At 41.1% G+C, this 23,557-nt stretch overlaps 1 protein-coding gene across 1 annotated transcript in view; it reads left to right on the top strand.

Moving 5' to 3' along the window:
* Positions 1-23,557, top strand: part of IL12RB2 (interleukin 12 receptor subunit beta 2) — a 71,136-nt gene that overhangs the window by 27,064 nt on the left and 20,515 nt on the right. The window contains exons 8-9 of the mRNA XM_052637852.1: positions 4,989-5,208; positions 17,704-17,904. Coding sequence (XP_052493812.1) covers positions 4,989-5,208; positions 17,704-17,904 — 421 coding nt within the window. The remainder of the gene's footprint in view (positions 1-4,988; positions 5,209-17,703; positions 17,905-23,557) is intronic.

The following is a 23,557-nucleotide window of genomic DNA, read 5'->3' as shown; positions in this document are numbered from 1 at the left end:
TGAGCAGGGAAAAGATTCACTTGTTAAAAGAAGTAGTTCATTTTGATAAATAGCTACCCTCAAACCATAGAAGATAAGGAGAAAGAGAAAAGAGCCAGCCCCATACTAGTTAACAGCGCAGCTTCAGAAAGACAGTTGAGATCAGAAGCAGCTTGCTTAGTAATTCACTTGGTTTCTTTCTCCCTGTCTTTGTCTTTGGTGAATGAAGAGTGTTCCAGTCTGTATCACATTGCACTGAAGCCATGAATTAATTCTTTGGCCTGCTCATATGAAAGGGATTCAATAAAAGTAGAAAGTACTATTTGTAACCTGGTTTATATTGATGGAGGACAAAGGTCTATTGTGAATCCCCAGGGAAGATTGGCTGCCAGGAGCCTTATATAATTATAGGAGGTATACAACATCAGAATCAATATTTAAATACAAAAGCAGCAGAAGGGAAGATTAGTTTTGTTGCTGTATTCAACTCTCTCTCCTTCCCTTTCCGAGCCCTGTCCCAACACAGGCTGGCACAGAATTGCTGCAGGTACTTTCAGACAGACAGGTTGCTTTCCCTTGCTTGCTGGTCACACATGCTATGCCAGCTGCAATGCAGGGAATTTGGGTTGGATAGCAGAATGTGGTCAGTGACAAAGATAAGAGTAAGTAGCAGAGAATTAACAGAACATAGAAAACACAGATGCAAGGAGAGTTAAAGCTTGCTCTTAAAAAGTTTCCATTATTTTGCTGTTTTCCAGCTATAAAACAAGATAGAAATCATTATGCCAGGGTAACTGCCAGAAGGTAAATCAGTTCAGAATAACAGAACACCTGGGGAATGCCTACTAAGAGCCAGCACGACAGCAGTTTAAGACCTCATCCTCCAGGTAGAGCAGCTGTGCTGCCTGGGTTCAAGTTCCAGCTTTACCACTCGCTGGCTATGTGTCCTTGAGCATGGTGCTCAACCTCTCTGTGCCTTATGAGCACAGTGTAAATAATAATAGCATATACTGCATGAGATTGCTATGAAAACTAAAGAGAGAATTGTGACAAGTGTTTGCAGGGTCATTGTTAGGAGGCAAACCCTGTGCGTGACACTGAGAATGCAAAAATGAACTGACAGGCTAATGGGGAAAATAGATCCACATATAGAAAGTTCCAGTACAGTGATTTTTAAACCTTCCAGGTAAAGACTGTCTTTACTTTGAACTAGGGTTGCTGAAGGCAGGCAGTCGTAAGTTGAAAAGTTGAGGTATTCAGGCTTAAACCCACAAATGGTATATATTCTTTGTAATCAACTGTCTGATATTGATGAGATTTCCACAGAGAGCTGTGATATAAGCCAGGTTAAGAGGCTATGAATAATAGAGGATTCATAGAATAGCCATAAGGGTAAAGTGCCAATCATGATGATTTTTATTTTAGAGTGAATAAAGAGTACCCACCAAGTGTCTTCACATCTGTCATGCACCAAACACTCTTTTGAAACAGTCTGTTTCCCTTAGGTCACTGAATCCTCCAATACACCTGTGCTGCACAAAGAATTATCCTCATTTTACATGTGAGGAAACTGAGGCTCAGAGAATTGAAATAGCTTGCCCAAGGTCACACAGCTGCTAAGTGGTGGAACATAAAAGTCAAAGGTCTGTCCTAATAACAAGAACCAAGTCAGCAGTGTTCCAGAACCCAAAAGGAAAAAAAATCTTCACAGATAAAGCTGTGATTAGTAAGTGTTCAAACTCTCCAGCTTTCCACGGGGTCTTGGTTACAGGCTCTCTTCTCTGATATAGGATAAACTCTAACACTTTTTAAAAAGTTATTTTTTGCTTCAAGAGAAATTCAGAAGTAAAATACTACTTTATTGTCAGTACAGTAGTTTTTTTTAAGTCCTGAGAGGAAATGCTTTATCAATTCACAGAAACACCTTTCCTATAATGCACTTCAAAACAGAAACGGGGCAGTGCATTCTGAAATGCATCAGACTTTGTGCTTTCTTGGATTGCACTCACCAAGTTATTTTTGATTCTGAAAGCCTTTTCCGGCAGCAGAATTATTACCATGGCTTATAAGGGAGTTCGCTCCTTGTTTCTTCGACAAACCAAAGTACCAAAGTCAGAAAGGCTAAGTTCACTAAGTTTAGGTCATTTTCCACAGGACAGAGCAGAAAGAAAACCGAAGGGAGAGCAGCAGTGGACACATTTTTCCTTTTAGTGTATTCTTACCAGTAGAAGAAGGTGACGACAGTAATATCACTGGCTGAAATCAGCTCTTAGCACTGCCCAAGAAGGGACAAGAAGTGCCCTGTCTTTGTGATGTTCACAGGGACCCCAGGCTCAATAGGAGTTATCGCCTTCATCTCTCACATCCACCAGGGGGCGCACTAAAATCTCACATTACTATGGGGACGAATTCATTTCTTAACCTCTCTTGAGCTTTACCCTCCTCATCAGAACGGGGAGTTATAAAGAATAAATGTGACATTCGTTGTAGAGCTCCTGACTCATGGTATGGCCCAATAGATGATAGATTCCCCCTTCTCACCCACCTAAATAAACACCAGAGGTAAAAATAAGTTTATCTGAAAAGACCCAGCTGGCTCCTCAGGCCAAGGTTCTTTTTGTTTCAGAACTTGTCTCCTTCTGACAGAGCCTGTCGGCTCTGGAGAAAGAACTCTGGATCTCCACCCTCCCCAAATTACCAACCTCATGCCCATATTGATGTTCCACATCAGAGCGTACCGCAGCCGCACAATTACAGAGGCTGCTTTGCAACTCTGGGCCAGAAGGGTGACTGAGGACCCAACTATGCAACATGGCGCCTGTACTCACCAACTGCCTCAGGCTTGCCAATAGAAGGAGTAGCAAGTCAGAGTGGAGGGGTCATGAGTCCGGAGGTCAGGAGCCCTTGATTCCACTCTCAGCTCCTCCATCTGTCTCTTGAGCGGCCTTAAGCAAATCATCTCATGTCCCTGGGACTTAGTTTCCTCCGTTGATAAAATGAAACACTGAATTAATTGTTCATCTGGAGAATCCCCTCCAGTTCTGTTCTTCTGGTATTATTCTATTCCAGCTATTATTATAACTGGAATAATTATTCCATTATTTAGTTCTGTTGTTATTCCATTCCCTCAGAGCCAGGTATAATCCACGGGTGATGGATTATGTCATGATTTGCAAACTTGATGTTACCTAATTTTTTTAACTAACCTAATCACACTGTTTTCAGGTGCTTCAGGAGACTGACTGCCCCACTCGCTAAATACTTGTTTCTCCACTGGCTCACTGAACTCATTGAATATTTTATTCTATGGACCCTTCTAGATAAGTTAGGTCCATTTTCCAATTTGGTTAAGGAGATTAGTTAACTGATTGATGCTAACCTTTATCCCCAAACTTGAGTTTGACATTTTATACAAGCATAAGTCAAGGGATACCATGTTCATTTGTCTAACTTGTTGGCCCCATCTTCATTTTCTCACTGATATTTGCAGCTCAAACATATGGGATCTGAAGAGAAAATGAAAGATAGGTCCAGGCCCTTCACTGCCCTCCTTCACTCATCTTTCCAACCCACACCTCTGCTTACCAGATCACTGGGATCAGATAGATTTCCACAGTAGTCACTATGTAGGTTCGTTGGACCCAGGAGGACTTGACATTTCCCCCCTTCTGTTAGCATTCTACCATTGGATTGCATGAGATTGCCAAGATGTCTGTGAAGGACAATGAGAGGGCCATAATAGAGGCTGTTTCCCTATTTGCCTCCTGGGTCCCTGGCAAGAATGGGGAGCTTTGTGAGCACCAACTCGTGGGAAGTATATTTGGGTGCTACCCTCTGAAGCTACCAAAGAGACAGGCAGGGAAGGATGGAATGAGAGAGAACTGACGGAATGGTCTTCCCTACCCAGCTTTTACTTATTTATCTTTTTTTTTTTTTCCTTCTGTGGCCAAGGGCATGTTTATTAATAACAGTTCAGAACATCACAATGTCAAAAGCACTCACTTGTTTTCATCCACACAAGATCAGCTGTGATGCACACTTGCCCCACCAAAACTTTGTTGGTTCTTGCCAGGACACAGGATGTCTTATAGGGAAAGGCTGAAAATGCACCCCAGAATGCCCCCAGCCATGTGGCATTCACCCATTGCTTTGACCATATTTTATGATCTAGACTTGGGCTTTGTGGATCCAGAAAGGCACCTATGACACGGCCTGCATCATTCAAGCTGCCAGAGCCTGAAATATAAAAAAGCTGGATGTTCACGCATTAATTTATGGTGAGAATTGCAGCTGTTGGGCCAACCAGAAGGCCTGAGTCAGCAGATGGGAGCATCCTCTCGCAGCATGCTAATTATTTCAGAAGCCAAATTACAATTAGAAGGCCAGTTTTTTCACTTAAAGTGGAAGATACAAATTCTAAATGAAGCAGATATTCATATTAACCCAGCCTCTCCTGACAGATAAAGGACGTAGGATACCAAATTATTAAAAGATGGCTTAGGAGCAGGAAACCAGAGAAACGGGCATTTGCCAACCCTAAGGTGTATCTTTCAGTGTCTTGAGGTCACCCCACACCCCATGGAAGGAAGAGCCTTGCCAAGAAAACTGTGATGCTTAAGTCTGGTGAGCAATGCCTTTCTCTTCCTATGTGAGGCATGGACAGGCACTGCCAACACAGGCTTGGGCAACTCTCCATTTCCAGTACTTCTGTTTCTCATGGTCCTTGTCCTAACAGGGTTACAATACAAAGAATTAGTTTTATGCTTACTTTCTTGGGTTGTTCCCAAACAATTCTATAAGAATTAACTTTTAAAAAATGTAAACTGATTTTTTCTATACGTGGTGGAGCTTGGTGGAACGTAAAAGTGTGTGGTGGAAGAAATGAAAAGATGTAAATAAAAAGGTCACTTTGGTGTAGCTGCCTGCTGCAGGCAGTCATGAGGTCCTAGCATAGAGCATCCAGTGACCTTGTCTGAGAGTACACAATAAGTAAATGTGTTTTGTTGCAGAATCTGAGTCTATCGGAAGCAAGAGGAAAAATCCTCCACTATCAAGTGAACTTGCAGGAGGTGGCAGGAGGGGAAATCACACTACAGAACATCACAGAAGACACCTCCTGGACCTGGGTCATTCCCAGAACTGGGACCTGGGCTGTGGCTGTGTCTGCAGCTAACTCGAAAGGCAGTTCCCTGCCCACTCGCATTAACATAACGGATCTGTGTGGGGCAGGTAAGTACCAAATTTTCTTTAGTATTGCTTGTAGGAAACTGTCTTCCTAATCTCTTATCTCATTCAGGCCCAGCTTAGGGCCTGGAATGAGTAGAACAAGAGTTTAGAGTTTGAAATTAACAGGTTGCAGAGGCTGTCTGAAATTTCCTTTTAGCCAGTGAGTGTGCAAATGAATTAACACCTCTGAACTTCAATTTCCCCCTCTCTACACTAGGGATTATATTACCTGAATTGCAGGTCATTGTGAGTTTAAATACAGAGACTAATAAATACATAATAGGTGTTTGGGGTTTCCCTGGTGGCTCAACTGGTAAAGAAACCCCTGCCAATGCAAGAGGTACAGGTTCGATCCCTGGGTCAGGAAGATCCCCTGGAGTAGGAAATGGAAACCCACTCTAGTATTCTTGCTTGGGAAGTCTCATTGACAAAGGAGACTAGTGAACTGGAGACCATGGGGTCACAAAGAGTCGAACATGAGTGAGAGCATGTACACACATATAAACAATAAACATTAGTTAAGGAAATATTCATTACATTAAATTGAATGCTAATATCTGGCTAATTGTTCCATGAGCAAGAGTAGTATGTATTGTCAAGTTCTAGAAAAAACATACCTTAGTCAAAACATGTTTTAAAACTAATAGTATTAAAATTAAATTCTGGCTGTAAGGAACTATAGTACAATATTGCTATACTATAGCTCTTTATTATTCAAATTTAGATATGTATCCAACTATCTACATTGAAAACCTCCCAACTAGCTAGACATATTTTATAGTCACATCCTCTGAAAACTAACTTGTCAGGATTAAATCTGATAATTAGTGAAGAAAATAGATACTAAAACTGTTTTCAAGATCTGTATTGTGAAAGTATTTTAGTCAACATTGTTGGCCTAACTTTTTCCAAAAATGCCTGATAGAATAAAACTCTATAATTAGATTCTTCCTTAAAATTCAGTGTAACAGTTTATCCACACAGGGATCTGAAAGTGAAAGTTGCTCAGTTGTGTCCAACTCTTTGCAGTCCAGGAATTCTCCAGGACAGAGTACTGGAGTGGGTAGCTGTTCCCTTCTCAAGGGAATCCTCCCAGCCTAGGGATTGAACCCAATTCTCTCACATTGCAGGCAGATTCTTTACCAGCTGAGGCACCAGGTAAGCCCAAGTATACTAGAGTGGGTCGCCTAACCCTTCTCCAGCAAATCTTCCTGACCCAGGAATTGAACTGGGGTCTCCTACATTGCATGCAGACTGTTTACCAGCTGAGCCACCAGGGAAGCCTAGCAATTATTATTTTGAAGAAGCTTCTACCAAGAATTATCATCTTATATATACTATTGAATCTTGGTTATAAGTCTTTTCAGTCATATATCTGTAAAGGTAGAGATAATAGAGTAGATAAAAATACAAATAAATGGTAATATAACCTTGGGTCAGCATATGAGTTAGGAATTGCTTTTAGGAGTAATAGTTGCTCTTTCTAGAGGCTTGACTACAGTGACTTACCTAATCTCTTATAGAAGAGAAGTTTGGAGGTAGACGGCCCAGGGCTGGTGTGACAGCTGTACACGTGAGGACTCCAGCCTCCTTCCTTCTGTACCCACTGCCGCATAGTCCAGGATGACTGCTGGAGCCCCAGCTGTCTCCTTCTAGGCAGCAGAAAAGAAGGGAGAAGCCTCACCTCTCACTCTTGAGGAGTTTTGCCCCAGGTCACACAACAACACTTGCAGTATTGACCCTAACTGGTCACCTGGTCACACCCAACTACAAAGGAGACTCAGAAACACATTGTTCTCTTGCTAGAGAAAATGAGGAGAGGGTATTTGGTAGATACCTGGTAATCTCTGCCTCATGTGGGGAAGGTATCTAAGAAGAAACTTGAAGGAAATGATGGATTACCTATGGAAAAAAAGCTTAAACTTTATGCATAGTAAAGTAAGAATTTTTAAAACACTGTAAATAAGGCTTTAAAATGCAAAGACCAATTTAGGAGAAGTATATGATAGATTTCTGGCAAGTACATATAACTTTTCAAATAAATAAGAGATAATGGGATATGAACAGGAAACTCAAAAATAAATATAACATAAAAGGAATAGGGACTTCCCTCATGGTCCAGTGGCTAAGAATCCACTCTTCCAATGCAAAGGGCCAGGGTTTGATCCATGATCAGGGAACTTGATCCCACATGCTGCAACTAAAAGATCTTGCATGCTGAAGCTAAGACCTGGGCAGTTAAATAAATAAATAAATAAACATTTTTAAAAAATAAATAAATAAAAGGAACAATAAAGATATAAAAATATGTTCAGCCTAACTAGCAATCAATGAGGTGCAAGTTTTGAAAGAAAAAAAAAACCATAGCAACCAAATCAAAATGAAAAGGAGTAAGTAGCATCAGCATAACCTATACTGGTGAGACTGTAGGGAAAAGCCACTTTTGTGTGAATTGGTGCAACTTTCTTTACAGTTGAGCCACTAGGGAAGCTCATGAATTGGTATAATTTTCTGAAGAGAAATGTGGCAATTTGTAACATAAAAAACTTCAAATAAGAATATATCTTTTGACCAGGAAACTGTACCATTAAAAATACATCCTTAGCAAATAATAAGGCATGAGCTTAAAAAAATGTAAGCTTTTTTGTTGAATGGTTTTAAAATGTTTTTTTTTGTTAAAATGGTTTTGAAATAATGAAACACTAGAAAGAGCCTAAAAGTTTATAATAGAGGATGAATTGGTTAAATATATCATAACCTTCACCCACCTTAATCCCACTCCAGCATAAAAGTGATATTGTAGCTGTGTTTTTATTGGTGTGGAAAGATCCACGTGATGAGTGAAAAAGTAGGCTGTCAAAAGTATACATGGTATGCTGCTGCTAAGTCACTTCAGTCGTGTCCGACTCTGTGCGACCCCATAGACGGCAGCCCACCAGGCTCCGCCGTCCCTGGGATTCCCCAGGCAAGAACACTGGAGTGGGTTGCCATTTCCTTCTCCATGCATGAAAGTGAAAAGTGAAAGGGAAGTCACTGAGTCGTGTCCAACTCTCAGCGACCCCATGGACTACAGCACACCAGGCTCCTCCGTCCATGGGATTTTCCAGGCAAGAGTACTGGAGTGGGGTGCCATTGCCTTCTCCTATACATGGTATAATGCAATTTAAAATATGTATTTACACAAATAGACATTTTATCACAGTAAAGTCTAGAAGAATGTACATGGAAATATTAACAGAAGTCATATCTACATTGTGGCATTACAGGTGATTTTTATACTCAAATTTGCTTCTTCATTGAATAAGTACTGTCTATGTAATTTTTTAAAGGAATCCTGTAGGGGAAAATTGAGATCTTACCACTGTTTAATATCCTGCCTTTGTTAAACAGTAGTATGTCAAAATACCTTACTTCTTTAAACCTCACTGCAGATGGGCCTTGAGGATATAAGCGTCTTGAATTTTCTGGGCCCATTCCAGTTCTTTTACTTAGATTTGAAAACAGCTTCTCAAAATGACACATTCATTAGGCTTCTGCATTATTGATTCAAACAAAAATTTATTGAGATTACTGTATAAGGTAACTTGAGTTCAGCAATAGGTGAAAAGTATGGTTACATTTTCTCCAGTGGGAGGGTCAGTCATGTAAAAAAAGTAAACTGCAGTACAGGATATATGTGAGACAAGAGATATGCACATGGCACTCCAGGAACAGAGAAAAGCAGAAGCGTGGGCATGGAGGGGAGGCTTCGCGTGAACAGAGACTAGAGAGACAAGTTGGTGTTGGCCAGGCAAAGCAGTGCAGGTATGCAGGCAAGGTTTGTTTTAAAGTTAAGATCTGAGAAGGCATAGAAGTTGAAAAGAAGAACTAGAGTGGGAAAGAGTTGATGAGAAAGGGAAAAGGGGATCATTAAGGGAATAAAGTTCCTGAGGAGCTGGAAGATGATGGATCCAGAAGCCAAAAAGACATAAGAGGCACAATTCCCCCTCTCAGAATGGAGGAGTGTCAGTAAGGATGAGGCTTCAAATAGAGAAATGTGGAGGGGTGGTAAAGTAAGACATTGAAACAGTTCTCTAGACCTGGGCTGCAGCTAAAAGGGTCCTGGTCCTAGAAATCTTAAGAGCCCATTGCCTCTCTTAAGGCCACACCTGAGCCATCCAATAGAAGTAGTCAAGCCTCCTAGGGAGACCTGGACGGCAGATTTGCAAATCTCCCGTCCGGGAGCTCTCGTGTCTCATAAATTCTGCGTGATCTGTAGGAATAGTGCACCATGTACTTTTGCTGCTTCTCTTTCAGTAGAGTTCACACAAATCACAGAAATAGCTTTCTTCCCAGGAAGAGAAAAATAGTGCCCCAAGGGGCAGAATTATATTGACTTTGAGAAAGCGGGGACAACTTGGTTGAAAGAGGCATATGCCGCAGCACTGGATATCAAGAACTATGAGAATGATTTTGTTGGTTTATGATGAAAACTGAATGTGTGCTAAACAGACTGGTCAACAAATAAAGCACACTTAATATTTCAGACCTGTCCCTGTGCTCAGGAATTTTGGAAATTATGGCCAGAGTCAGAAGCTAGCACAACCATAGGGGCCCACACAGATGTCAGAGGCTGAGGCCCCAGGGGGTGAAGTAACTTAGCCAAGATCGTACATCCAATTAGTGGCAAAGCTGGACTGAAAAACCAGGCCACCTGTCAGGTGGACAATTTTTCCAAATACCTTATGAACTTCATAACTCTATTTAGATGCTCTTAATGAAAATGGAGAGGGAATTTGAATGATAAAGGCTGAAGAATAATTTTGAAAGGTGTCACAGAAATGAGTTGTTAGCCAAGTTCTAAAAGAGAGGGCATGCCCTGGCAAACACAGTGGGGAGAAAATTCAGGCTGGTTCCTGGCAAGTGTGGTGACTCAGAGACTGGGCAATGCCAAGTTGATTTACTTAGCTAATTGCAATGAGAGCAGTGGTTAGAAAAGCTCATTGACTGTGTTAGCTCATCACCTAGCAAAGAGTCTTTCAAACCCTACGTGCTCAATACATATTTACTGAATGAATACGTTTTATTCTCCAAAACAAAAACAAATTTGTGGCATAGCCAGAAAATAGGATACCAAGGCAAATGAAGACAAAGAACCAGGGCTGGGGAATTCCAGTTCCTGGCAAGGTAGCTAACACGAGGTACCAAACCCACCCAAAGGTGCCACAGGAGAGACAGGACAGGATGACTGAGTACCTGTGAATGGGGAATAGTGAGGAATGGAGAGGACTGGGGTGGCACTGGCTTGTTGCACTCCTTTTTCTTCCCCTTGTTGCCTTGGTATTTTACTTGATATTTTTACTATGGGGCAGGAAAGTCTGGAGGGCAGGGCAGAATGACTACGAGGAAGCCCTGGAACCTAACGAAGAGTGCCTGAGATATTCTCCTGCCCCTCCAACCCCATGGCCTGGCAGTTATAGAAGAGAATGACAGCCCCACTCCCCATTGAAGAGCAGTGTCAGCCTCAGAGGCATGGGCAGGTTCTGGAGCTGCCAAGTACACCTCCCAAGAGTCAAGCAGAGCTCAGGGTGCATCACTATAGGCTCTCTGGCCCTCCACTCTGAAAAGCTCCTTCTCCTCACCTAAGCTTACCTGGAGGAACACAAGCTCTGGCTAAGGTTTCACTACTCCCCCCATAGAAAAATGAAGGTCAAGGCTTCTAATCAATCCAAGAAAATAAAACATGACCCCAAAGGAGAAAATCAGGAGAAACCTGAGGGGCACAGTTGTAGGAAGGAAAGGCACCAAGTGGGACTACTTGTGTGGTAGGATGCATAATCAGCACAACAGAAAGAGCAAGAGTTTAGAAAAAGGGTTTCCTTGATGGTCCAGTGGATAAGAAGCCTCCTCCCAGTGCAGGGGCCATGGTTCAATCCCTGGTCCAGGAAGATTCCACATGCTGTGGAGCAACTAAACCCGTGTGCCACAACCACTGAGCCCATGTGCTGTGACTATTAAAGCCCGTGTGCCTAGAGACCCTCCTTTGCAACAGGAGAGAAGCCTTTCACTGCTACTAAGAGTGGCCCCCTGCTCACTGCTACTAGAGAAAGCGTGCTCACTGCAATGAAGACCCAGTGCAACCAGAAATAATTGAATAAATAAGAGTTTAGAGTAAGCATAGTAAGTATCCTTAGAAAGATAAGAGAGGATACTGGGAACATGAATCAGAAACAGGTGGTTGTGGAATAGCCCTAAATAGAGATTTCATATGGAAAGTTCAGTTATTGAAATAAAGAACTCACCCAATGGGTTGGATAGCAGAAAGGACTTATCTGAAGAGTGAATGAGTGAGGGGAAGATTGGGTGAGAGACTTAAAAGTCATCAAAAGGGGAAAAGAGTTTGAAAAAGGAAAAGACTTAAGACATTGAAAGAGTAAGTGATGATAATTGCCTAAAAGGAGCCCCAGTAGGAGAAAACGTGAATGAAAGGGGAAAATATTTGAAAATATTTATCAAGAATCTTACAGAATGTACTACTCTGGTGCAGGATGTCGATAATGGGGGAAGTGACGCGTGTTTGGGGTCGGGGGTGTGTGGAAAATGTCTGTACCTCTCACTCAATTTTGCTGTGAACTTAAAACTGCTCTAAAAAATAAAGTCTATTTTAAGAAGAAAGGAGAAAAGATAATGAGTGCAGAATGATCAAGCAGGGCTGCCCCCAAGAATACAAAGATGGATCAATATCAGAAAAGTGTATCAATGTAATTCATTACTTTAATACTGAAGGAGAAAAGGGGGATATGTTCTTAAAAGATATAGAAACGTATTTAGTAAAATAAAATTTTTAGTAAATAAATAGTACTTTATAAAGATAAAATCTATTTGAAAGCTATAAAAAAAAAGGAAAACTTTTTAGGTTTTTAAAGACTTTCTACCAAAAACATGCAGCAAGCATCATCTTAATAAAGATATGTGGGAACATTCTTTTTAAAATTAGCAACAAGATTTTTAAAAAAAAGGAAATGAGATTTAGTTCAAAGATTGGAAAGAAGAGATTTTAACTGTACAGCTAATAAGATTGTTACATGGAAAATTTAACAAGGGCCATAGACAAATTATGAGAACTAATTAGAGAGTTTATCACATTAGCTAGAATAAGAATAACACACACAAATTCATAGTGGAAAAGAAGTAGAAAATAAGATGCCATTTAAATAGCAAACTAATAGTATAACATGTCTAGGAATTAACCTTAAAAAGCACCTTAAAACCTTAAGGAGGAATTTTTGAAACTCCATTAAAAGATATAAAAAGAAACCCAAAAAACTTCAAAGAAACATCATATTTATAAATGGGACAACTTAACATTGTAACAATATCAGTTCTCCCTGAACTGAGCTGTAAATTTAATATAATTCCAATAAAAATACCAGCTGAAATTTTTGAGGACTCTCATAAACTGATTATAAGAGCTATATAGAAGAATAAAGTTTCATGAATACCTAAGATCACTTTGAAAAAACGAAGGCCAAAATGAGGAGGGACTTTAACTACCAAATAGTCAGGTGTCACAGAGCCTTGTAATGTGACCAATGTGTTCTGGTGAAGAAGCTGATCCACACACAAACCCATGAATATGTGGAGCTTAGTGTGTGACAGGGGTGGTACCACATTTGGAAAAATTGACCTGTAGTGTGGAAAAAATAATAAAGCTTATTTCCTTATTAAAACACACACACACACACACACACACACACACACACACATACCCTTTAGCTAGATTTGGATTAAAAATCTAAATGTGAAAGGTATTAAAAAAAATAAAACCAAAAGCAAATGGGAGGAAATGTAGTTGAGTATCTTTGTGACCCCAGAATGGAAGGATTTTATAAACAAGACTCAAAATACACATACTGTGGTGAATTTATCCACATCAAAGTAAGTATTTGTGTTCAACAAACACATCATAAAATTAACAGAGACTTGAAAGACTGGAGTGAGATATTTTTAGTGTTGAAAACTAACAAGTGATTAATATCTAGAATATAAAAGTTATTTCTGCAAATCAGGAAGAAGACAGGAAATATAAAGAAAAAAAATGAGTGAGGTATGAACAGGGGAAAGTCAGACAGCTTTCTGTGAAGAGCTCAGCCTCGTAAGAAATCAGAAAACGAAAGTAAAACCGCAATTAAATATTTCCTTACATGTGCCAGCTTGGGAAAATGAGAAAGAAAATACCAAGTGTTGGTGGGGAAATGAGAACTCTCATGCTTTTCTTGTTGGAGGGTCAACTGATTTACTGTTTTAGAGATTAGTCTGACCATTAGGGAAATGGGTGAATTTAGTTTATAATTGAGAAATTGTGTGCATTTATATGTAGAGAGAGAGTCTATTTTTAAAAACTGAAGTATAGTTGCTCTACAATGTTGTGTTAGTTTCTGTACAGCAAAGTGAATCAGTTATATAATACATATACATATATCCACTCCACAAATAACTGTGAAAAGAAGAAAGGCGAAAAACAAAGGAGAAAAGGAAAGATATAAGCATTTGAATGCAGAGTTCCAAAGAAGAGCAAGAAGAGATAAGAAAGCCTTCTTCAGCGATCAATGCAAAGAAATAGAGGAAAACAACAGAATGGGAAAGACTAGAGATCTCTTCAAGAAAATTAGAGATACCAAGGGAACATTTCATGCAAAGATGGGCTCGATAAAGGACAGAAATGGTATGGACCTAACAGAAGCAGAAGATATTAAGAAGTGGCAAGAATACACAGAAGAACTGTACAAAGAACATCTTCATGATCAAGATAATCATGATGGTATGATCACTCACCTAGAGCCAGACATCCTGGAATGTGAAGTCAAGTGGGCCTTAGAAAGCATCACTACGAACAAAGCTAGTGGAGGTGATGGCATTCCAGTTGAGCTACTTCAAATCCTGAAAGATGATGCTGTGAAAGTGCTGCACTCAATATGCCAGCAAATTTGGAAAACTCAGAAGTGGCCACAGGACTGGAAAAGGTCAGTTTTCATTCCAATCCCAAAGAAAGGCAATGCCAAAGAATGCTCAAACTACCGCACAATTGCACTCATCTCACACGCTAGTAACGTAACGCTCAAAATTCTCCAAGCCAGGCTTCAACAATATGTAAACCATGAACTTCCAGATGTTCAAGCTGGTTTTAGAAAAGGCAGAGGAACCAGAGACCAAATTGCCACCATCTGCTGGATCATGGAAAAAGCAAGAGAGTTCCAGAAAAACATCTATTTCTGCTTTATTAACTATGCCAAAGCCTTTGACTATGTGGATCACAACAAACTGTGAAAATTCTGAGAGAGACGGGCATACCAGACCACCTGACCTGACTCTTGAGAAATCTGTATGCAGGTCAGGAAGCAACAGTTAGAACTGGACATGGAACAACAGACTGGTTCCAAATTGGGAAAGGAGTACGTCAAGGCTGTGTATTGTCACCCTGCTTATTTAACTTCTATGCAGAGTACATCATGAGAAATGCTGGACTGGAAGAAACACAAGCTGGAATCAAGATTGCCAGGAGAAATATCACTAACCTCAGATATGCAGATGACACCACCCTTATGGCAGAAAGTGAAGAGGAACTGAAAAGCCTTCTGATGAAAGTGAAAGAGGAGAGTGAAAAAGTTGGCTTAAAGCTCAACATTCAGAAAATGAAGATCATGGCATCTGGTCCCGTAACTTCATGGGAAATAGATGGGGAAACAGTGGAAACAGTGTCAGACTTTATTTTTTTGGGCTCCAAAATCACTGCAGATGGTGATTTCAGCCATGAAATTAAAAGACGCTTACTCCTTGGAAAAAAAGTTATGACCAACCTAGAGAGCATATTGAAAAGCAGAGACATTACTTTGCTGACTAAGGTCCATCTAGTCAAGGCTATGGTTTTTCCTGTGGTGTTGTATGGATGTGAGAGTTGGACTGTGAAGAAGGTCGAACACTGAAGAATTATGCTTTTGAACTGTGGTGTTGGAGAAGACTCTTGAGAGTTCCTTGGACTGCAAGGAGATCCAACCAATCCATTCTGAAGGAGATCAACCCTGGGATTTCTTTGGAAGGAATGATGCTAAAGCTGAAACTCCAATACTTTGGCCACCTCATGCGAAGAGTTGACTCATTGGAAAAGACTCTAATGCTGGGAGGGACTGGGGGCAGGAGGAGAAGGGGACGACAGAGGATGAGATGGCTGGATGGCATCACTGACTCAATGGATGCGAGTCTGAGTGAACTCCGGGAGTTGGTGATGGACAGGGAGGCCTGGTGTGCTGCAGTTCATGGGGTCTCAAAGAGCTGGACACGACTGAGTGACTGAACTGACCTGATATCCACTCCACACTGGTTCACATTTGGGAAAAGAGTACATCATGACAGTATATTGTCACCCTGCTTATTTAACTTATAAGCAGAGTACATCATACAAAATGCTGAGTTGGATGTATCACAAGCTGGAATCAAGTTTGCCAGGAGAAAATCCAACAGCCTCAGATATGCAGATGACACTACCCTAATAGCAGAAAGTGAAGAGGAACTAAAGAGCCTTGTGATGAAAGTGAAAGAGGAGAGTGGAAAAGCTGCTTAAAACTCAACATTCAAAAAACTAAGATCATGGCATCTGGTCCCATCACTTCATAGCAAATAGATGCAGAAAAAGTGGAAACAGTGGCAGATTTTATATTTTTAGGCTCCAAAATCACTGTGGACGGTTACTGCAGTCGTGAAATTAAAAGACGCTTGCTCCTTGAAAGAAAAGCTATGACAAACCTAGAGAGTATATTAAAAAGTGGAGACATCACTTTACCGACAAAGGTCCATATTGTCAAAGCTACGGTTTTTCTAATAGGCATGATTGGATGTGAGAGTTGGGCCATAAAGAAGACTGAGTGCTGAAGAACTGATGCTCTTAAATTGTGCTGGAGAAGACTCTTGAGAATCTCTCAGACAACAAGGAGGTCAAACCAGTCAATCCTAAAGAAATCAGCCCTGAATATTCATTGGAAGGACTGATGCTGAAGCTGAAGCTCCAGTTCTTTGACCATCTGATTCCAAGAGTCTGATGCTGGGAAAGATGGAGGACAAGAGAAGAGGGCAACAGAGGATAAGATGGTTGGATGGCATCACTGGCTCAATGGACATGAATTTGAGCAAACTCTGGGAGATAGTGAAGGACAGGGAAGGCTGGCATGCTGCAGTCCATAGGGTCACAAGGAGTCAGACACGACTTAGTGATTGAGCAATACTCTTCTGTTAGATTTCCTTCTCATTTAGGTCATCACAGAACATTGAGTATAGTTCCCTGCGCTATACAGTAGGTTCTTTAATTAGTCATCTATTTTATATACAGTAGGGTGTATATGTCAATCCCAATCTACCAATTCATCCCATCCCTCCTCCTTAGTGACCACAAATTTGTTTTCTAATCTATGACTCTATTTCTGATTTGCAAATACGTTCATGTGAACAATTTTTCTGGATTCCACATATAAGTGATATTATATGGTATTTGTCTTTCTATTTTTGACTTACTTCATTCTGTATGACAATCTCTACATCCATCCATGTCACTGCAAATGGCATTATTTCATTCCTTTTTATGGCTGAGTAATATTCCACTGTATATTTGTACCACATCTTCTTTATCCATTCCTCTGTCAGTGGACATTGAGGTTGCTTCCATGTCCTGGCTATTGTAAATAGTACCGCAGTGAATATCAGAGTATATGCATCCTTTCAAATTATGGTTTTCTCCAGATCTTTACCCAGGAGTGGGATTGCTGGGTCATGTGGTAGCTCTATATTTAGTTTTTTAGGAACCCCTGTACTGTTCTCCATAGTGGCTATACCAATTTACATTCTTACCAACAGTGTAAGAGGATGAGAGAGACACTCTACACAGGCACACACAAGGACATGCAAGAGAAGTTCATTGCTTCCTTGTTTGTGTTGACAAAGAGTTGGAAGAAAGCTTGTCACTTGGAGACTGCACAAAGAACGTGTTGAGGCAGTAATCTGAAGGAATGAGCTTGATTTTCATATAGCAGCAGAATAGAAACATACTGTTGAGTGGGAAAATAAAAGTTAGGAAAAGCACTGGATTTACTCCAAATGTGTTTCATGAAAATACAACACATAAACTGAAAGCAACACTAATTCTCAAGGGCACATATATATGTAAATAAACATTAGGAGGTAGATTAGAAGGATGCATATTATAGATCACGAGAGCAGGTGCCTTTGGGGACACAGAAGTGGAAAGTGAAGTGAAAGATGAAGGGGAAATAATTCCATAAATAACCCTACACAGGTTCCTGGCACCGATGCCTGTTCTCCAAGAACTGAGAAGCCGGATGAACAAAATCTGTGAACCTGAAGTCCTTTAAAAGACATCAGTTATTGCTACAACTTTGATGGGTTGGGTGGTTGTTTTTTATATCTGTTTCCACTATGATTTTGTTTTTTTTCCCCCCACCTTTCTCCATAAAGAGTTGCTGGCTCCTCAACAGGTCTTTGCAAAGTCAGAGGGCATGGACAAGCTCATGGTGATGTGGACACCTCCAGAGAAAGCTGCTGCTGCTGTGCAGGAATACGTGGTGGAGTGGAGGGAGCTCCACCCAGGGGGTGGTATGCAGCCCCCTCTTGGCTGGTTGTGGAGTCCCCCCTACAGACTGTCTGCTCTGATTTCAGGTACTTAATATTCACCTTCCTTCTCAAGGGTTACTAAGTTCACGTTTTTCAAGGAAACTTCAGGCAGGAACCCAAAGCCAAGCTCTCAGTTACAGCTGCGTGAGAAGAGAGGCAGTGATGACCTAGAGCCCGTCAGGGTGCACCACTGCAGCCATAGAAGACCCACTGAGTGACTAAAACCTCTAGGATTTATGGAAAACTCACATGCCTGGGACAGTGCCATACATGATGAGTAAATAATGAACCCAACAAGCATGGCTGAGAGCTAAATAGTAGCCAGTCAGTGTGATGGACACCTTACATTTGGGAGTTCATTTAATTGTGAGAAAAATCATGTGTAGCAAGAGTTATTTCCCCATTATTACGGATGAGGAAACCAGGAGATCTTTCATTTCCAATTCTGCTACTTATTATCTGTGTGATAACAAACCCAGAATTATCTATATGACAGTTGGTTTCTCTCATCCTCAAATTCCAAATCTGTCAGTGGTTACATGGATCAAGTGATAGAAAGCATCTGAAAATGCATTCAAACAATTGGACAGAAGTTAATTTTTAATTTCATTTTATCCTTGGAGTACATCTTAAATTTCTGTATCATACAGTATGAATTTAAACTGAAAAGAAATTTCATAAATAATCATTTAATCCTGTGCATAAGCAACATTGTTGTTATTGTTGTTTAGTCGCTAAGTTGTGTCTGACACTTTGCAACCCCATGGACTGTAGCCCACCAGGGTCCTCTGTCTACGGAATTTCTCAGGCAAGAATACTGGAGTGGGTTGCCATTTCCTTCTCCAGAGGATCTTCCCAGACCCAGGGATCAAACCTACGTCTTCTGCATTGGCAGGTGAATTCTTTACCACTAAGCCGCTTGGGGAGCCTATAAGCAACATTGGACAATTGGAAAACAAGGCGGCCAAAGGCTTGTTTAACCATTTTGATAAATGATTGCAGAGGTGTGTGTCTTCCTCCTATCAGAGTCTGATGCTTACCCTTCTGCTATCATGGGAGCAGTCCCTAAATGGGGCTTGTTATTTCTAACCAGTGAAAAGAATCCTTAACCTCTTCTGTCAGAGAGATCTAGTCCTAATCGCACCTGAGGTGGCTGACATATTTGCCAAACAAACATTAAAGGGCAACATCCCAAGTTCTTTATTTTTTTCAAGTTCTTAATTACAAACTCTGAAGTCTTACTCTGTGAGCCACTGTCAGCTTCAAATATTGTTTTGTGTTTGAAATACTCAAAGGCCTCCCTTACTTACCAATGAATGTTACCAAAAACCAATTAGTGGAAATTTCTTATTTTAATTTTCCCAAAGAGAAATGGTATTATTTGCATTCTAGAGTTCAGCTAGTTAGATGGTCACTTGGTTGAAAGTCTTCCAGGATGAATTTCAACGAACAAGGCACATGTGTCTGTGTGTGTGTGTGTGTGTGTGTGTGTGCATGCACGCACATGTGCTGACACATTCAGAAGCCGAAGCTACAGTATTTTCCACCTTCTATTTTTCTCCTACTAATTGTTGCTCTATAATAAATCAAAATCATCATAAGATTATTAATGCAAATCTAGGTCAGCAGATCACCCCAAATTAATTTTTTTAATTTATTTTATTGGCATATAGTTGCTTTACAATGTTGTGTTAGTTTCTACTAATAGCAAAGTGAATCAGCTATACATATATTTCTATGTTAAAGGAAACCTGAATGAACTCCTTGGCCAACCCAATATATAACCCTTTTTTTATTTCCTTCACATTTGGGTTACCACAGAGCACTGAGAAGTATTCCCTTAAAATGCTGATAAATGTGTTTTCTGTGTGGCAATGGATGTGCTAATTTAATGTGCTAAAAATGTCAATGTGATTTTTAAAGTATAAGTTCAGCATAGTGATGAGAAGTTCTGCAGCCAGATTATCTGGATTTGAGTCCTGGTTCTGTCACTTACCAAAGTGTATGATCCAGGGCAAATTAACTTCTCTGTGTCTCAGTTTCCTTATCTGGAAAATGGGGGTAATATTACCTACCTCACTGGGTTATTGTGAAGACTAATTGAAGGAGAAGACATTTTTAACAATACCTAACACATTTTACGGAGAAGGCGATGGCACCCCACTCCAGTACTCTTGCCTGGAAAATCCCATGGACAGAGGAGCCTGGTAGGCTGCAGTCCATGGGGTCGCGAAGAGTCGGACACAACTGAGCGACTTCACTTTCACTTTTCACTTTCACTTTTCACTTTCATGCATTGGAGAAGGAAATGGCAACCCACTCCAGCGTTCTTGCCTGGAGAATCCCAGGGATGGGGGAGCCTGGTGGGCTGCCGTCTATGGGGTCACACAGGGTCGGACACGACTGAAGTGACTTAGCAGCAGCAGCAATACATTTTAAGTGCTCGATAATCTAGCTATCATCATTATTATTATATGTGATGGAGCTAAGATTTTATAGGTTTTGAAGCTCTAAATCCCGTAATATTTTCATTACACCATGACAACCATTATACCTGTCCAGGAGGATATACACATCCTGCTTAAGGAGACAAGATTTTCACAGATGAAAGAAACAGAGCATGGTACATGATAATACATGAACCAGTCCTTAACTGCGTGCCTCTTTTAGAGTCTAGCTACTCAGACTTCTAGTGGGTTGTGTTCAGTTTTAATCACTGTATTTAAAGAGAATGCTGCCTAGATAACCCCATGAGCATCAGAGGAAGGTGAGCAAGCCTTTAGGGTCTGTAACTTTTACTGAGGAAACCATTTAGCGTGTAGAAGAGTATTCTAGATTGGGGTGGGAGGTGGTTGATGACTCTTGCTGGCTTCGATATGTATGTAAGAAAGAGTATGTGTCCTTTGTTGTTCTGGAGAGCAGAATGAAGGCCCTATGCATAAAAATTGTAAGAAGACAGATGTCAGCTCAATTTTGAGAAAGTACTTCCCTTACAGTTGATGGTCTCTAATAGGACAGTTGATTGCCCTTCAAGGCGGTGCATTCTCTGTCCCTAGAGTCGCTGAAGTGGAATCAGTGTTCCTTTAAGGGTGTGTGTGTGCATGTGTGTGCATGTGTGTGTGTGTGTGTGTGTGTGTGTGTGTGTGCTCAGTCGCTATGGACTGTAGCCCACCAGGCTCCTCTGTCCACAGGATTTCCCCCGGCAAGAATACTGCAGTGTGTTGCCATTTCCTCCTCTAGGGGATCTTCCCCACCCAGGGATCCAACCTGCGTCTCCTGAATCTCCTGCGCTGGCAGGCGTATTCTTTACCACTGAGCTAACTGGGAAGCCCTTTATGACTGTTATGTCCATCAAATCAGATGAAACAGCAGATACTGAATTCTAAACTGCTATATAATTGTAAATACTTATTATATTAGGATTTACCCCTTTGGGATAGTTTGAACTATACAGTCCCTACAGATCTTTCTTTTTAGAAATTCTATTAATTCTATACACAGTGCCTAAAATAAATGACAAGAGAGAATTGTTTCCATAGGAAATTAAAATGTTCTTAAGCACTTCAGACATATTCATTTGAATAAAAGCAGTAATACTGGATGAGATTATTAATTCAGGTCATTCTCCTACCTGAAAACACTTGATTAACTATGAGTTTATTTTGATGTAACATTCTGGAAATAAACACTTAAAACTTAGCTAATTCATACTTATCATGAATTCAAAGTTACCCTCTCCAATCAGTAAGATGACTCATTGCCATAAGATCCTTACCAATTTTTTCTCAGCATCTAGCTGGGGCAGAGTTGGGTGCTTTGGAGTGGGCTACAGTGAAGTTCAACTCCTGGATTATAAATTGGTGGGGTCTAGGCTAGAGACTGTCAGTCCTGTCTTATCTAGGTGAAAACAGTTCTGACCTTATTATATAACCACTCCTTTTACAGATAACATAGACATCATGGTGTCTAGAAAACCTTCCCTCATGCCTAGCTATCGGGGCTCACCATCATACTTCCTCTATGATTACTTCTCATTGCTGGTCATTTAGTGTTTGCCTTCTCCCAGACTTAACAGGTGAAATTAGCTTTCCACAGAAAAACCACCTGAGAGACAGCTTATGAACAGGGAGACAGAGCCTTTGCCCAGGAGTGCTAGGTGTGTGTGCATGCATGGGAGTCTTGAGAAATAAGCCTGGAACTCAGGGCCAGACTCTAAAAAGAAATGAAAATGTTAAGAGTATGCGCTTCATCCACCAGCAGCAAAGGCTAAGGAATTTCTGAGGTGGGGAGCGGACAGTGATTAGGGTGTGTTCATGCCAGAGACCCGAGAGAGACAGGTTCGACCCCTGAGTTGGGAAGATCCCCTGGAGTAGGCAATGGCAACCCACTTCAGTATTCTTGACTGGAAAATTCCATGGACAGAGGAGCCTCCAGTCTGCAGTCCATGGGGTTGCAGAGTCAGACATGGCTGACTGAGCACATATACACACACGTGTAAGAATTAGCCAGGAAAATGGGAGGAGTTCTTAAGGTGAGAACTGGGGAACAAGCTTGCTCGGGTTCTACTCTTCATAAAAAAGAAAGTGTCAGCTAAGTTATGGAGCCACATTTTCTTCCCTCCTCCACGTGTTAGTCGCTCATTTGCGTCGGACTCTTTGTGACCCCATGGACTATAACCCACCAGGCTGCTCTGTCCATGGGATTCTCCAGGCGAGAATACTGGAGTGGATTGCCAAGGCCTCCTCCTGGGGATCTTCCCAACCCAGGATTGAACCCCAGTCTCCTGCATTGCAGGTAGACTCTTTACCATCTGAGCCACAGGAGAAGCCTGCCCTCCTCCACTAGGGGCAAGCTATTCACAAGAAGCCCAAAGTTTCTGATGTCGCAGTTCCCAAGGCCTCTGCCCTGAACTCACACCTTGCATGGCAAAATGCAACAAAACCGTTTGCCTAATGTGCTCATCTGGAACTCCCACCTGGCACTGTGGTTGATAGGTCCCTTCCAGAACTAGCAACAGAGCTGCCAGGCACCAGCCCCTCCCAAATGAAGCGATTCCGTATTCCATGTTGCCCTTTGGATTTCTGGGTCTGGATGCCACTCACAAAGCATCTTTGGATGACGGGACTAAGCTGATTGAAGCCTTGTTCTACTTCACTTGGCTCATGAATACGGTTTGGAACTTGCCCATGGTATGAGTTTTTGTTTCCTCATGGACAGTAGTAGTAGCATATTTAGGCTTTATGTACTGCCTACTTGCTGGAATATTTAAGGGATAATGGATTTTTATAGAAAACACACAATGTAGTAAATTATTCTGTGATATAAAATTCCTCTTCCAGAAAAGAAAATATGAAACCCTAATCAATTGTCAGGGTAGGGGACCCGACCTACCTACGGCAGGGCGTTGAACAATGTGGGAAAGAGTCCTTCCTCTGACCACGTGAGACTCCAGTTAGTTACCTAACAGAAGTAATCTTTTTCCTTTAAATTTTCATTGGGAGTTTAAAGATAAGTCATGGGCAGTATCTATGACAGGGGCCTTTTCTTTACAGGAAATTGACATTTGAGATTCATGGAAATAAGGAGTTTGGGCAGGGGAGCGTGCCAAGAAAATGACTGGCAGAAAACTGGAAAGTGTAGCACTTTAAAAGACAGGAAGGAGTATTAGCATCCCCAGGTATCTTCCCAGTCTTCCAAG

The sequence above is a fragment of the Budorcas taxicolor genome, chromosome 3 (genome assembly GCF_023091745.1).
Source record: "Budorcas taxicolor isolate Tak-1 chromosome 3, Takin1.1, whole genome shotgun sequence".
Taxonomy (NCBI): domain Eukaryota; kingdom Metazoa; phylum Chordata; class Mammalia; order Artiodactyla; family Bovidae; genus Budorcas; species Budorcas taxicolor.
The sequence above is the reverse complement of the archived record's forward strand: the minus strand, read 5'-3'. Positions and strand labels throughout refer to the sequence as shown.